A 16,973-nucleotide genomic window follows, 5' to 3' on the forward strand; every position below is an offset into this window, starting at 1 on the left:
GAAAAAAAAAAAAGTACTTTTACTACCCATAAGTGGACTAGAGGGATAAATGGCAGGGAGGGAAGGAAGTATTGAAGATAGAAATCAGTGATGAAAAAGGACAAAGGAATATAAGTTTGTTAGCTATAAATATAGGCTGAAAATATGAAAGCTTCTAAAATTGGCTTTCAGACAGGAGCCAAAAGTTTGACTTGTGTTTAAGGTGGACCATGGGACACTTAGAGACTATGATGATTTCTTGGGATCAGAGATGACGGTAATTGATGACCTTAAATTTCTTTTCTAATCACATGCTCAAGTGTTGCCTACGAGGTGATATTTTTTTGGAATTATTACCATGCCAAAAACTAGTCAGGCAAATAGATTTTGGACTTGGTAAATTTTCTAGAATGCCCTTGCAAGGCTAACTTAAACCTTCTGACCTCTGCTTATGATTGACAGATCATCAGGCATGTGTCAAAACCCACAAATTTCCATATGATATCAAAGCTATGGAAGCACAAGGAGGAAGCCATGTTTATCTAACTTTTGGCATTTGGGTGTCCCAGTGAGGAGGTTAGTTGTCTTAAACCTCCCTACAGTCAATGTGGTGATAGAGATCCTTCCAGAGGGCAAATCAGAACTAATTTAAGTGCTCTGACTCATTTTCTGAACAAGCTTCTGATATTGGAAACTAATATTAGATGCCTAATGTGAGGCAATATGATTACATCGCTCAGTGGCAACGTCAAATACAATGATAAAAAATATCTCCTCCCCGTAAATAATGCATTAAATATTTCTCTATAAGGGCTATTGTTTAGTTACAGACTGCTATGATAGTAGGACTACAAATAAATAGCAACAGTATAAATTAGTGCTTTGGCAAAATACATTTCTTTCAAGCCTCAAGAGCAGCTGAACCTTTTAAGAGGAGCTGTGGTGAGACCAGGCATAATGACACCCAGTGCTGTACCCATGTCCCCATCTGCGACTCTCACCCCAGCTCACAACTGTGTTAAGACTGGTCTCTCAAACGCTACACTCAGTTTTCCCCAGAGTGGAGGCGCGTCTGTCACTTTCCACCCCAAACTGCTTTGTAGTCAGGGGAAAAATAAAACCCTGCACCCCGTCGTCCCCACAGCCTTCTGTGAAGTTCTCCATCTTGCTGTACTCATTGACTTAACACGCCAAGAAAATCAAATATTCTTTCTCTTCAAAAATCTGTTAATTCATTCATGAAGACATGTATTATTTAAGAAGTCACACATTTGAGTAGATGCGATTTTCAAGACTATTATTCATTTCTAGGCTGCATACAGTCCTGGTCAATTTATATTCAATGCGGCTTTCTTGCTTAATTAGCTCTTCTTGTTTTGGATGCCTGCCCTTCTATATTATTGTAGCCAGGAAAAATATGCTTTTCTCTTTTTTGTAAACGATACAAGCCAAGGTCATCAATAAGCTGGCCACTGCTTTTATCTCAATGATACGCTCTGGAATACAGTATCGGTGGGTCAGGAAGTATCTAGTGATAATTAGCACGGGTTGATTCTGGCCTGTCTACCTTTTAAATTATTTTAGGTTCTACCAGGAGTCACAGAAATAATTAATTTCCAGCAATGAAAACCAAACAATTAATCTCTAAGGATTTCTAGTATTAATTGACTTTAAGGCTTGTTATTGTTTTAGTGTCTCCAGTGAGACATGACCAGTGAAACCTGATTCAGCAGCTACATACTGCTAATATAAAAGTTGTTTCACTTTTTACTGTTTCTCTTTCACCCAGAGAGATTTATCCTTTGAATCCTTTATCTTTCAGCCTCTTAGACATAAAGAAACCCTGCACTGAGAGAGGCAGACTCCGTATGGATACTGTGTTCACCTATGTAAACTCTGGTTGGAAAGCTTTGTTCCAACACAGGTAATAAATAGCAGCACTGCGCTCAGGTTGCAAAATGGCCTTACCTTACCCATTCCAGTCATCAGGTTCCTTCAAAATTATGAACAGGCATCCGCTGCCTTGTCCTCCTCCAAGGAAACACTGTGTTAGGGACAGATGATTCCCCATGTGCCTCAGCCTGGTCACTGCAGTAGAGCAGCAGCAATTTCTCCTTGCTCTTTGATCTGTAACAACGGGGGGATGGCTACTATCACAACTCTACTATTGCCTGAACTCCTGTCACTGGGGGAGCAGAGGTGGCGGAGGTTCTCCTAACATAAGATGGAATTGAAGATATCGAAACCTTCTTGCCAGGGTGGGGACTCTGTTCCCTCATAGCTGAGGGCATGCTAACACCGCTCTGATGAAATGGAAAAGCGGCTCACTGGCAGCGTTGTCCTACTGCTCCATGCTTTCCCACCCAGAGGTTATTTTCCTGCTGGTCCACCGGTACAATTTCAAGCTAGGCCTGAAGCTCCAGTGCGTGATCAAGGCTAAGTCTTTGGCCTGCATTACTTCTTGATAGAGATGCAGGGGCCTCTTCCTTCCAAAATCATTGAATGTGGCTGTACTTCTGCTTACAACAGTAGTTTTTACTCTTTTCTATGTATGTTGAATACTCTTAGTGTTTCTCGGACATTGTGGTACATAACTCAGAGGTGAAGGGAAGTCTCCATTACTTTTTTACAAAGTGAACAAAGTGTGATTGTTCTGACAGCAATATTCTGTATGCAGAAAGTCAAACACACATTAAGTCCTAGAGGCAGATGGCTGAATTGTGCTTTCCCTGTGCACAACTTAAAAATATCAAGGTGGTCCAGGTGATTTTTAAGAGAACTGTGCTTCTCAGGACGGAGGTCTAGATATGTGGGATGTATCTTGCTGCTGTATGGGAATTTGTTATCTGGCCTAATATAATTGCATTATACTACATGCATAAGCCTAACTTTGGGGAAGTACCTAAACTGCACACCTGGATACCTTAACTTAGGGCAGATGAATCCCAGCCTCAGAGACATGAAGCTGTATGTTGGGTTGGCTTTCTGTGAAGCAAGGTTGTAAAGCTTAGGGGACTGCATCTCTTTAAATTCAGCTTTTCTCTCTTGCTTATTGATTTTTACACATAAACACAAGTTTTTTTGAGAGGTATCCCTCTGAAAAACTCTGAAACAGAAAGCTCCAAACATGAGAATTTCAAGTCCCACCATGTTTATATACACACTTGCATGTACAGCTTTTCCTCTAAGCAAAGAAGGAAAGTGATGATCAATATGCAGCATTTTGAAATGTTGCAAAGTTATATGAAGTAAGTTTTTGAAAGGAATGGGGGGCATGAATGGCATAGAAATTGAATAGTATGTATATTAGTCACAAACGACCAGAAACCTCCCATGTCTCTTACCTGTTGAAACTATAGAAGAAACATACTGATTTAACCTGCTTTCAAGTAAATAAAATTTGGAAAAGCTTCTCAGAAAAGATTAGAGGAATCCTTCAACATGTAAAAAAGCTTATGCACAGTGCTAGGGGTTATTGCTTTCGTTATAGTTTCTTCTTCCTAGCAGTTAATATTCACATAAACTCAATGTTCAGCCTCTTCATTATAGTTTTAATTCAATCATATCGCTTTTACTATTTTATTTATGTGCATTCTTCTAGTCCAAGAGTGTGTCACTGTGTTCATCTCATTAAATATGGGTACTCACTCAGTAAATATGCGTACTTCCACTCAGTAAATATGGGTACTTTCAAAAATGATGCCTCAGTTTAGTAACAGATGCTTCTTAAAATATTTAGAATTTTAAAGTGTAAAGAAGCCGTCAGTAGCATTCTGATTTGTGTATAAATATTTATTTAGCACACGTTCTGGCCAATGTACTGCCCTTGATTTTTGTGCAAAACTTACAGTAACTTCAATGGAAATTCTGAGCTTATGACTGGAGAAAAATATGGTTAATTCAGCAACCCAGCTGCTTTTATATCCCAGAATAGCAAGCAGTGCCTCTAGTGAAGGAGGTGGGGAAATACGGGAGTTTATGTCATTCTTAGCTTTCTGTTGCTGGGCACGCATTTGGGTGACAGCTTAAGTTACAGCAGACTCCGGGCTATTCTAATTCTCTTCAGAGACTTTTAGCTGGGTTCCTACCAACTGAGGCAGGATAGTGGTATGAACATAAGAAACCAATGGCCAGTAAAGCTCTAGAAATATTTGCTAGAAATCCTGTGAGAGGCTGTTACGTGACAAAATTTATATGGGGCAAAAAAATTAATGTGAGATAAATGTTTGATGGAGGAACATGAGGCCTTCGTCACTAAAATGAGATTCTAAGGCAAATAATTTCCTTTCTGCTAGTGCTAGCATGAGAAATGTTATGGGAAGTGGAGTCTATTTGCAGAATCGTTGTAAAAGCAGATTCTCAATCACATATCCTTTCTAACGACACAGAAAAAAAAATAATACAGATTGCAGACAAAACTGAAGCTTATCTAATATGCAGCATAAAACATAATCAAGAGAGAACAGTTCTAAGATGCTGAGAACCAGCTCCAGTCTCCTGAAGCTTTAATCCTTGCCTTCCTCCATATTTTCTAGGTTTTTGGTAGACATTTCCATTAGCATGTCAGGATTTTAAGAGGATAAAATGGCAATAAAACAGACCATCTACTGGAAATAGCAAAATTGACACTGGTGTAACACTGAAAAATAATTTATTAAGTTCTAATAATTTCTTTTACTTAAAAAAAAAAACCTTCTACTGTGATACAAACTAAAATATTACACAAAAAAATCATTTTAGCTTATTGGCAAATGGGTGTTTTTCCTCTGCTAATTGCACTAGCAGCAGACATGCAATTGGTGCCTGAGGGAATTCTTACAAAGCTATTCCCACTACCCAAGTACCTGCTATTATTAAGACGCAGAGTATAAAATACAAAATAAAGTGCACTATGGCAAACAAGGTTGCTGTCAATGTCAAGAAAAAATCCTAACATGTTTTGATCTTAAAAATTCTCCTCAAATTGAGTGAGACACTTGAGGTGTCTAGAAGACTTAGCAGATTTCTACTCAGTTTAGTAGGACTACATTGTCATTAACAGGAATCTCGCTGCTCAACTCCATTTCCAGGATCCTCTTCGAATCAAAATAAAGTAGAAATTGAGGAAATCATCTGAGATTCTGTAGCTGAGCAAGCTACTTTTGCTAACACATACAAAGCCTTAAAATTTATACTCCTTAAAGAAATGCACAAATAAAATAACGCAAATGTGCCTGTCGGGAAGATAGTGTTTTCCTTGGTGTCAATAGAAACTGAGTGCAGGGCATTAGCAGTACAAATGGGAAACAGCAGGCATAGTTGGTTTCTTGAGCTTAGGAATAGAATTTTGCTTTTTTATATAGCAGTGGTCACATAGTTCTCTGTATTCCCCTCCTTTGCTGTGCCAGCAAGGCACGTTCCAGTGAAGCAGCCATAGGCAAACCTGAATAGCTATTTCCATATGCTTCTAATACCCTACATACCCAGACCACTTTCAGTGGAGAATGACAGGCCACAGTCTGCACCACAGCCGGTCAACTTCTTGCGTCTTTATGCACTCATGTCCTCAGGCCACAGCAGCACACGTGCAACAGCCAGCTCCATGACTCTCCATGTCACATACGGGGTTTCACAGATCCATACAAACTGGGACCAGGGACACTGGAGGGATTTCAATGAAAAGTAAAAATTTCAGCTGCATATCTAAACTACGTCAGGTGTACAGCAGAACCAAGCCACACATTAGCACATCCTGGAAGCAGAGAGGAACGGGAATGGCAGAGTACACAAGTAAAACAGCATTCAAAGACTTGTGATAACTCAGGGCAGACATGACGACATTTTCCTGTTAGAATAGCAGTTTCTGAACAAGGAAATGATCAATTCCGAGTGATTTTGTTGGCATAAAGCTGATTTCTCTTTCACTTGCATACACTTTTTTAACAGATGCTAAAAAAATGCTCTTTAAAAGCTGCTTGACAGAACTAGTCATTATCTGAAGAAGTACAATTAATTTGTTCAACCTGGAGAAAGTAAGGTATATGAAAGCACAGAGAAGTCGCTTCTGTAATTTCAATTTTCCTTATGATTACTGCCTCTCAGATACATCTCATCCATAGCCACCAGACCATAAAACTAGGCTATTAAAATAAAACTTGCACTTTAAAAATCCACAAAATCTTGTGCTAGGAATATGAACCGTGACCCCTTTAGTTATTTAGGAGATCTAGGCATTTTGAACATTATTACAAGGGGCCATTAGAAGGACCGAATCCATAGTCTTTATTGATTTAAGAGTCATCCAACTGTACTTATCTAAGTGTTACACGAGTGAGCTACTGCTGTAAGATTATGACTTTCAGAGTCTTACATATATACTAGAAGGCAGCCGGGAAAACTAAACATTAGATCCAACATCTCAGTTTGAAGCCTAAGCTCTCATTAACTTCAATTAAATTTCTTTTGTGTCTGTCTCCCATTTGCCTCACCAACTTTTCTTATTGGTGCTGGGTATATTAGAGCAGATCACAGACAAGTAAGAAACCAAACACTTGGTTAGAAGCAGCTATAAAAGTGATTAAACAGTTCTTGTGTGGTTTATGATGGCTTTTTTTCCTTTTTAAATTTTTCCCTAGACATATATAAGAATACATATATATATATTTTGCAAGTTTTGACTTTCTGTAAATATTGCAAGGATAACAGCAACCAAAATCATAAACATTTTAAACTTATCCATGGCCACGTTTTCTAGATAGAAAATGGACGATGTGATCAGTTAATACTACAGTTCCAGTGACCTTAGTATTGCATACTTCATTTGTCTTTAAAAAAAAATCCCTTTTACCTTTCTCTGCTTGTTTTAAAATATTTGACCCTTCTTTTATTCCACAGAGAACTACCTCAAAGCCGAATCCATGCAGTTTGAGAAGTTCTACTGGGGGGAGCTCAATATTAACACAGGAGGACCCACTGTTTTCCTGTTCACAATATGTTTTGGTTCTGTATGTAGTCTTAAAAAAATCCATTACTTCAGTACTATGAGATTGTTACTATTAGCCATCAGCTCATTCTGACAAAACCACAGGCAATGTCTCTGCCACCAAAGATACTTCAAAGATTGATGGTTTGAACTTGCCTTGAAGCATTATGGAAAATGACTAACATACTAATGAACAACACAAAGTGTTATTGTTAGCACTGGGAAAACCATTTTAGCTCAAATTCTCAAAGGTACTTGGATAATTTTACTGTTAACTTCAAAAGAGACAGGATTTCAACCTTAGACTTTTTCTTTCTCCCGACTCTTAGAAACTGCTTTAACCCCTTTCTAGCTAGTTGATGCTATAATCGCCCTAAAATCGTGAATTTATACTGACAGAAAACTTTTCATAAAGAGAGACAGATAAACAAAGTGGCCCTTACTGCCCTTCTGAAATCTCATGGAGCCCAAAGATTACATTAGTTTCCAAATTAATCAGACAGTAACACTTGCCACATACTCATCCCTGAAAAGAAGCTTTCTGTATTACCTTTCCCTCATTTTACTCAAATTGATATATTCAAAAGATAGCAAGTTTACTGTTCTTTAAACATTAGGCTCAAACATAGCATTTTTTAAAATGACTGTGACTCCTTAAGAAAGATCTTATTCTCTTTAAACATATTTCTGTTTTATTTCTGTAACAAAAATACCTGAAACAAAATCTATTATTCTAACATGCAAAGTTAGTTATTTTGATATGTAGTCTTAGACTTTGCTGCATACTAAATGTTTTGTAGTTTTGAAACTCTGGTTTGCACATAAAGTATATAATAAAAGTACAATATAAATAAAATAGTTTATTACAAGTATTTTAAAAGAGCTCTACAATACACTTTCAAAACATTTTATACAGTATTCTGTCTTTCAATATGAAACAATTCACATAGGGAGAAAAAAAATCTCAATATATATAACTATAGTCATTATTACCACACTGCATTCATCTGTCATACAAAAATCACAGTAACTACAGACTGTTTCTGAGTATCTTTCCTGGTTTTATTCTCTCTGAAAATGGGAAAGAATGACATTTATGAAAATATAATAAAAACTCCCTTTGCCCTTCACTTCATTTATACCAAATACTACAAAGCTTATGCCACAGCAAGACCTAGATAAATCACTTCAAAAAAAAAAAAAAACAAACCAGAACCAAAAACCATTTTACTTAAATAAATATGGATCTATTTAAATAGTAAAAAGAATGCCACATATCTTACAGGTATGTTAATTCAGAAATAGGATTCAAAACTTCAGGTTTCAACTATTCAGAAGTTTCATAACAAAGGAAAATATCCTAAAAGGTAGTTTTTTCAGAGAAAAAAAAAGAAACAAACTTCATTCTTGTTCATAATGAATAAATCTCCACTTCACTTAACACTTTTTGCCAGCCCCACAGGCACAATGGGCAAAGCTCTCTACTTACCAGAAAGTATGACTATGGATTCTATTAATACAAAATAAGAATTATTTAATTTGAGCTAAAAGTCATTTTCAGTCTCTTATATTTAATGTCACAAGAACATGACTTCCCGACAAAACTGCTCGTCTGAGTTATTATCACATCTTAGAGAACATTTCTTTTACTGGTGCAATATGTATGCTAGAAGGAGACTGGAAGAGATAGTAAGCCCATAGTAACCATATTAATGATAATTTCTTATCCTCTTTTCTTGCAGAAAAATAGCTCAGTATTGTATGAATTGGCCAAAAAGGCTAGAAAAGGCAAGGGATATACAAAGAAGTGGAGATAATTAAGTGGTGAAATGGATTAATTGATTATAAACCCTGCTCTTTTAGCATTGTCTATTTATACTTTATCATAAAAAGGGAAAAGGTCTAATTCCTCATCCATAGATCTCCAAGCACGTTACAAAGCAGTTAAAAAGTTTTCTATTAACTGTTCTATAACGCCACATCAACATTGTTTCCTCATTAAACTTCTTTTTCCCCTTTTTCTACTTTCTTTTTTACATCTTTTATCTAAAAATAAGTGTTATTTTTTAAAAAAAGTATGAAATAAATACAGCAAGTGTCCTTTTCTTGCAACATATACAGACCCAGAAAAAAGTAAAAGGACTGTTTTTTCTGTATTCTGAAAATTACCTTTTTATCTTTACTTTTTGGATGGTTATCATTGGACAGCAATAGTGTCCTAAAGTACTATATGGGAAAAGGCATAACTTAAAACATCTGATTCACGGAGTACTGCAGATTGCTGCAATGCTATTGATACAGTAAGAAAGTGTATTTATAAATTAAGATAGGAAAAGAAATGCAAAGTGGCTTTTTTGTTGCATGGTGGGTTTTTTTTGTTTTAAACATCTCACATTCATCACAAGTTATATCAAGTAGACAGTTCTGAAGAGAGTAAATTAATTCTTCACCAGGTCATCTCCACAACAGGAAAAAATAATCCCCTTCAGTCTGTTGTCAGGTCTCACATAAGCCTTTTAATAATTATGCAACCAAAAACTTGAATATACAATTTCATAGGACATTATCCAGTTTTGATAAAAACAATATATTCTCTGGTTGTTGCTCAGTGGAACTCAGCTTTAAGCTCTCTTTAAAGTGAATAAGGTGATGTCTTTTCAAATGTGGGGCCTGTCTGAAATTTTTACCACAAACTAAACATTCAAACGGCTTCTGTCCGGCATGCATCAGGTAATGTCTTTCAAGCTTAGAAGGCGATTTAAAAGTTTTTAAGCAGATACTGCACTGATACAATTTGTTAACAACTTCACTTTTTTCAGTACCTTCAGAAAAGTCATGCCAGTAGCTGTAACAGCTTTGCTCCGTTTCCAACAATTTACTACACAAATACGGCTGTGTGTTTCTACTGCTGGTGTCAAGAACAAAGTCCCCTGACTCAATTTCAACTTTGATTTCAGCTGCTTGGTTTGACTGAATCGACTCAAATTCTTGAAAGCCAGATGCCCGTGAAGGTGTTTGAGAATAACCCACAGGCTCAGAAGACTTAAATTCAATGTGATCTCCCTGATGATTGAAAAGTTTGTTCAGGTTTTCAAATTCTACCTGGCAAACGGGGCTTTTATAGGGTCTCTTTTCAGTATGGGTGAGCTGATGTCTTTTTAAGTGAGCTGACTGTCTAAATGTCTTCCCACAAACATTACAGCCAAAGGGCTTCTGTCCCGTGTGTATAAGATAATGTCTTTGAAGTTTGGATGAAGATGGAAAGATTTTTTCACATCTGTCACATTTACACACTTTGTGTCTGTTATGTATATTTTTAGCAGAAGCTGAAAAAGCACAGTGAAGTACTTCTGGATTATCAAAGCAGCCATCATCTGATGAACCATAAAAAGCGTCACCTTTATTATGCAGTGAATCATCGATGTTTAACATGCTTTCACCAGTAAGCATACCTTTTAAATTAATTCCAAAGTCATGAGGTTGCGGGTGCTCTTGCCTAGGTAGTGGCACAGCAAATGTTCTTTTCATCCGATTACTAAGTGCCTTGTGCATGTCAAGCTTGCTACGGCAATCCTTGAAAGGTTTAGTGGTAGCATACTGATCAGAACGCTGATCTCTAGCTGCAACCAGGTCAGGACTTTTAAAGTGACCCGATTTTATTTTTTTTCTGTCAGTCCGAGAAAAATCTGTTGCCTTTCTTCCAGTACGCTTCAGCTTCGTAAGGATCTTATTTTTCATGCTGACTCTGTGGCTGCATGCTGTTGTACCATTATTTGAGCTTTTGCCATTTCTCAGATAACAACATTTGTGCAAATTTAGAACCTGCTCCGTTTCAAAACACTGTTCACATGCTGGGCACTGAAAGGGTACGATATAAATCGAGTGAACATCATGTGGGTCATTCTCCTGTGACTCATAAGTGTCAGCATTCTCAAAGCTATCCCTCTTTCCTTCCAACAGGTTCTGTGGCCTGGGATATTTAAGAGTCTTTGTTTTGTATAAAATATTGGGGAAAGTCTTATTTCTGGCATGGAGCTGTTTGTGCTTTATGAGTTTGCTCTGTATTTTAAATCCCTTCTGACAAAAGCAGCACTGAAAAGGCCTTTCTTCGGTGTGCGTGAGCTGATGGATTTTCAAGTGTGTTGACTGTCTGAAAGATTTACCACATGAAGAACACTTAAAAGGTTTCTGGCCAGTGTGAATAAGGAAGTGTCTTTCTAGCTTAGATCTTGATGGAAATGTCTTGTTACACGATTCACAAGCATGAGTTTTCTTTCTCCTTCTGGCACCATGTAGATGATCTGCCTTCAGGCACTGATGCAGCATCCACCTCTCTTCAGTTGTAAAAGATTTACAGCACATAGAACATCGAAATATGCCAGAAGTGACCCTGTCTTGCTCAAAAGTCACAGAGTTTTCTGCTTGCTTGGTATCATTCTGATAATTTTCATTATGAAGCTGCTGGTGCTTTAAAAAAGTGATTAAGTTTTTGAAGTTCCTATGACAAACAATACACTTAAAAGGCAGGTTATGGGTTAACTGATGCCTCTCCAGGTGGACTAGCTGCCTAAATGTTTTATGGCACACGTGACATTCAAATGGCTTTTGACCAGTATGTATCAGATAATGCCTAGCTAATTTTGATGGAGTTTCAAACTGTTTATAGCAAATGTCACAAATATATGGCTTTTTCTTGGGTATCCTGTCAGCTGTTACACACTGCTGAACTTTTAACATTTTTAAAAAGCAATTACACCTCGCCTACTGTTAATTTCTTCAGATAGGTATTTCAAGTGAAATCATCAATTGCTCACTAAGATGGAAGGCTGTAGAAGCAGCAAGTTTTCTCAGGAGAGATATTCTTAAATCCCACAGGTCCCTAAAATAAGAAAGAGAGTATTATTTTAGCCTATATTAATACATAATTGCCTAAGTTTGTCTCATTTTCTACATAAGAGACCAAAAGCATCTAGATTAGAATACTCACAGTTTAACTTATCTTAAAGTGCTTTCCTCATAACATGTTAACACGATACGGAAAAACTAAACTTGTTTCTTCTGGAAAGTAGTCTAAGGAATCTGTACTGCAACACAGATATTGTTCAGTCCTGCATGTTACTTCCAAGTAATACCCAGTTCAGCTACATTATATTTAGGTTATATACAAATAAAGCATATTCTGAAAAAATTTCACAAAAAAATTACTGTAATAGATTTGTCCACTACAGCAATAATTCTAACTCCCTGATATAGTATTTGTGAAGATGAGAGAAAGAGAAAAGAGCTGGGGATTCTTGGATTTTTTTAAAAAAAAAAGATTAAATGAATACAGTGTTATTGAGAAGATTAACAATACATTGAAACCAAGTACAAAGTTACTATTCAAATTTCTGCATCTTATGAACTGCATCCAGAAGAAACAGTAGTGTAATCATTTCTGCTTTATCTCAAAATGCAAACACCAGAGCCAGTCAGAAAGAGCAACACACCAACCATAAACTACAACCAGAAAGAGGATAACCTCAAAACAAGGATTAACGCAGGCTACATTCACTATCTCACCACAGAGCTAGAATGTCAGAGTTTTGATACCTAACCATGAGTATACTCTGAAGTCACCATAAATATAGAGGTCGTTATCATAATGAATATTTTAGTCTAAACCAAAATCATGACATAGTCAGTTCTAATTTTCCTTGAATTTTCACCAGATGAAATAGGCTTGGGCAAGCTACTGTGTCTCAGCTAAGGCATAATGAGTTACAAACAAGAAACAGTAACTTTGCAAGTACCTGAGTGCTTGAAAAGTTATTATAATATTCATAGGAACAGATAGAAAGGACCTCAAGCAACTATTTAGTCCAAGCCTTCCACTATGAAGCCAGCTCTCATCTAGACAGCCTCCAAAGTGGTCTTAAAAACTTCCACTGAAGGAGGTGCCTTAACCTCAGCAGGGCTCCCACACTAATGCATCGCCCCCGACAAAGCTTTTCCTTGTACTCAGCTGAGCCTTTCTTTACTACAAAGTTATTTTCATTGTCCTTTCCCCTGTGAACCTAGAAAATAACTAAAAAGTGTTCTGTCACAACTTTATGTATTCCAAGTCTCTTTTCTCTCCCCCCCCCTTTTTTTTTAAACTAGGAAAATTCTTTCCCCCTCCCCCCCCCCCCAAGTATTGCTTTTAGGTCCACTTAAAAACAAAACAAAACAAAACCAACGAACTGATTGGTCTTTCTAATTGTCTCTGTACTAATTTCAATTGGTCACATCCTTCCTAAATTGCTGCATCTGAGGCAGGTTAAGTATTTCAGTCCACAAGAGCAGTAATAACAACAGAATAAAAATACCTTTTATGGTATTACCTATATCCCCTTATAAAAAAGAAAAGGGATGAGGAAGCAAACTTTAAAGCAACAGCATAATAGTTACAACTTGTAATAACTTTGAGATACACAGTACATTTCTACTAACTATAATTTGTGGTATTTTGATACTACAACTCACAAGTTGTATATTCTTCCTACATACCAGCAGAATAAAAATTAATTTATTCATTGTCTCCGAAAGCCCTGTCTCTTCACAAAGAGTTAATTACTCTAGTTTTTAAAAATTCAGAAATATCTTAAAAGTCCATTCAAAGTCATTGCAAAGAATAAAAGCCTACTGCAATTTAAAGCAAGTTACAATGAGATTCAACACATACGCACAAAAGACTGAAAATATCTTGTGAATCAAGATTTTTCTTAAGCTTAATGGAAAGAAACCTGGTCATCTGGTAGGATCGTTCCACCTCTCATAGACATGCGGGCCTTATTAAATAATGTCTGGATGTATGCCTTAGATGCAGTTGTAACTACACTGAGGAGTTACCTTAATCTTACTGAAATCATTCAGGATAGGCCTTATCAAGCAGTTGATAAAGTCAACTTTTCCTTTCCTATTCTCTTTTTGCGTAGAATTTTAACAGCTACTCAGTTTCAGTCTTCTTTTGAAGGTGCAAGAACACACAACACTCTTAGGAGACCCCCTTTTCCTCCAAGTTGTTGTCACATCATGTGAAGGCAGGGAGTTTAGAGAGAGTAAGTGTGTGACACCGAATGCTTTCTAGTTTGTGCTACCATGAAGTTAGAGACAGGTAGGCTGAGAAAAGCTTCTCTGCTACGCTGGAAGTTTCCGTACAGCTCAAGGCAGCCTCCATTAGCAGGGATGGAAAACCTCCTGAGAAAGAACCATAAAGACTGATGAATTTTAGTTAACATACTGTCATACAGATCTAATTTACACATCAGGAAAGTGCTCAAACAGTATAGTGACATGCAAAGAAAAAAAATCTAAAGTGAAAGACAGCTGTGGCATATTACACAAGGGATTTTGTATTTAGCTTATAAATTTTGTAAAGAGTCTATCTGGTGAATGAGGAAAATGCTCTGTAGTACAAGGTGTCAAAAGCAGAACAGAGCTTCTTGCTGGAGTCTTCTTGCCCTGTGAAAGGCTAAAGGCTCAGATGAGGTGAACTTAGGGGATGCAGGAGAAGGAGAAAGGCGCTAAGACAGGCATTACTGTGTGGCCCAAATATATTTTCAAATCCTATTTACTAAGGACAGACTTCTCCACATCTATTTCAGGGTGCTCTGTGCCTTGCACATCTAAGGAATAAACACGCTACTGCAGAAGATCAGAGAGCAAAAGACAAGCTTGGAATTTTGTCTCCTGCCAGCCTTGGAAGTACACAGGCTTGTCCTAATTAGAGTCAGAAAACATACTTCCCTATGTGATAAGGATTTAGTTTGTGGCATAGGTCCAATTTAATATTAAATTAACATGGCTTTTCATCTTGGCTGCAAGGTCATGCAGAAAAACAGAGTCGAGAAGTAACGTAGGCCATTGAAGACCTGGAGTCTAAGTTTGAATGGAAGCTGAATATGCCAACAGCAAGAATGCCATGCATAGCAGGATGCGTAAACAGAAGTAAAGCTTTGACAGCACATAAATCTTCCATACTACTCACTACTGTTTAGAATTCGGCTGCTGTACTCGGTCCAGTTTTGAATACTGTCCTTCAGATTGAGTCAAGTATTTGAACTAATTGGAATGAGTCCAGAGAAGAGGATCAAGAATGATCAGAGCTTAAATGCACAATATATAGGAAAAGATTAAAATAGCTAGGAATGTTTAAGTTAAAATAGAGAGACCTGATTAAAAAGCACAGAAAAAAAATAATCCCAAAACAAAACCAAACCTAAGAGCCAGCTGTAAAGAAAACAGAAATAAGCCGTTCCCCAAGATATTTATAGTTGTGACTAGAAACGGATTCAAATTATAGCAGAGAGGATTCAAATACGTTTTTGTCCTCACAGTTACAAAGTTTTTCTTAATGAGCATACAAATAAGTTGTGTGGGGAAATTGCTCTGTGTCCAACACTGTAGGCCTCCAAAAAAGGTTGTACAAACATCTCAAATTCCCACATCCATATAGCTGACCCTATACAAGATGAATATTCTGGCTTTTTTCCCTATAACCCATTAACGTAATTTAAAACAAACCACTTAAGAAATGAAAATGTAAAATATTACCAAATTTGCCACTGAAGGATTCTTCCACATTGTTATTAGTATATCCTCCTGCCCTTGAGATAGGCTAATGCTTATAGCTTTCCAGACACAATTACAAGAAAAATATAATAATAATAATAAATGTGCAAAGAAACATAAGATGCCTCTTGTAACATTAACTACAAAACAGACAAGTGAAAATCTAGGTGAGGGCTGAGACACACACACGGCATGCTGGACTTCCTCACCAGCTTTCCCTAGGGAAAACATTAGATTGCTGCCATTGGGGAACAAATTTCACCAGAAATGTAACCTTCACCTGTAGTTATATCGAAATCAACATCATGCATTACAGTTCCTCAAAGCTAACACCCTCCCCTATTTTCCATGTATTTTTCCAAAACATTTTCTTAATCAAAAAAAAAAAAAAAAATACAGGGCAGAAAAGCTGGGCTGCTTTAAGAACAAACCTGAGCTCTGCTGAAGGGGCTCCAGCGCCCCGGGACTGACACCACCACCACACACACACCCCACACCCTCAGCAAGCCACACTTAAACCCAGTTAAAAAACCTAAAAGCAATTAGCGAGGCGGCTCTTACAGAAAGCACACCGCCGACAGGCACACAACCGCGGCCGGCTTTCCCCCAGCGCAAAACGGGACCCTTGATGGGGCCGCCACGGCCCGGCGCGGCCCCCCCGGCAGAGCTCAGCACCGGCACCGGGCGCGGGCCCGGACCCGACACGCTGCACCGGCCGCGACAGGGCCGTAACCGGCCCAGCGCCCCGGCAGCGGTGCTGACCGCCGGCCGAGGGCAAGGGCGGCAAGCGGGAACCCGGTAGGCGAAGAGAGAGCGACCTGAACAAACAGCTACAACACCTCCACCTTCTCATCCCTCCCGGGGTTGCTGCCGCCTAAACTCTTCCCCCCCGGATGGCACCGAGTCGCCGGGACGCCAGGAAACCCGGGCCGGAGCTTTCCGTTCCCCCGTTCCGCTCAATCCGGCCCCGCCTTCCGCCGCTCTGAGGCGCCGGGCCGGGCCGCGGCCGGGCCGGGCCGAGGGGAGGGGAAGGGAGAGGAGGGCGGCCCCCATTTCTTTTCTCTTCGGGCAGAAAATGCCGCTGTGCTCTGCTGATTAATTATTAGTCGCTGGTGGCACGTTGTTCCCTACACATAAGCTACATTTTCATCCTCAGCATGCTAAAAGCAAATGTGGCGGGGTTTGCAACTGAACCTTGCTGGTGGAATTACCCTGTTCTGCAATATGGACCAAACCCTGCGGCCGAAAAGGTCGAGAAGTGGTGCCTAGAAGGGAAAGGGGAAAGAGAGATTTCCCTGGGAAGTCTAAAAAGACCTCGAATAACGTGTGGGCACGAAAGTAACATTTTTGCAGAGTTTTGCCTCCTCTGCAGGAGAGAGGGATCAAACAAGTGCAGGAGCTCAGGGGCTGGTCCCTGCAGTAGCCAGAGCCCCCTCAGTGA

At 38.5% G+C, this 16,973-nt stretch overlaps 1 protein-coding gene across 7 annotated transcripts; it reads right to left on the reverse strand.

Annotated features, from left to right (window-relative positions):
- Positions 1-4,676: 4,676 nt before the first annotated feature.
- ZNF770 (zinc finger protein 770) lies at positions 4,677-16,505 on the reverse strand. 7 transcript variants are annotated; one of them, XM_063332519.1, is made up of 3 exons: positions 16,351-16,505; positions 10,393-11,819; positions 4,677-5,710 (listed from the first exon to the last, which is right to left on the reverse strand). In XM_063332519.1, exons 2-3 carry the CDS (start codon positions 11,675-11,677, stop codon positions 5,667-5,669), a joined length of 1,329 nt encoding a protein of 442 aa, XP_063188589.1. In that variant the 5' UTR covers positions 11,678-11,819; positions 16,351-16,505; the 3' UTR covers positions 4,677-5,666. The 7 variants fall into 7 exon arrangements, with proteins under 7 accessions (XP_063188589.1, XP_063188588.1, XP_063188583.1 ...); XM_063332518.1 differs by lacking the exons at positions 4,677-5,710; positions 16,351-16,505 and adding exons at positions 13,811-15,066; positions 15,515-16,084 and having other exon boundaries at positions 7,781-11,819; XM_063332513.1 differs by lacking the exon at positions 4,677-5,710 and having other exon boundaries at positions 7,781-11,819.
- Between the last annotated feature and the right edge of the window lie 468 nt (positions 16,506-16,973).

The sequence above is a fragment of the Chroicocephalus ridibundus genome, chromosome 4 (assembly GCF_963924245.1).
Source record: "Chroicocephalus ridibundus chromosome 4, bChrRid1.1, whole genome shotgun sequence".
Classification (NCBI taxonomy): Eukaryota; Metazoa; Chordata; class Aves; order Charadriiformes; family Laridae; genus Chroicocephalus; species Chroicocephalus ridibundus.

Bases quoted from the DNA above. Each gene is read 5' to 3' on its own strand.
- ZNF770 (XM_063332513.1), bottom strand. From the start codon at position 11,677: ATGTTAAAAGTTCAGCAGTGTGTAACAGCTGACAGGATACCCAAGAAA.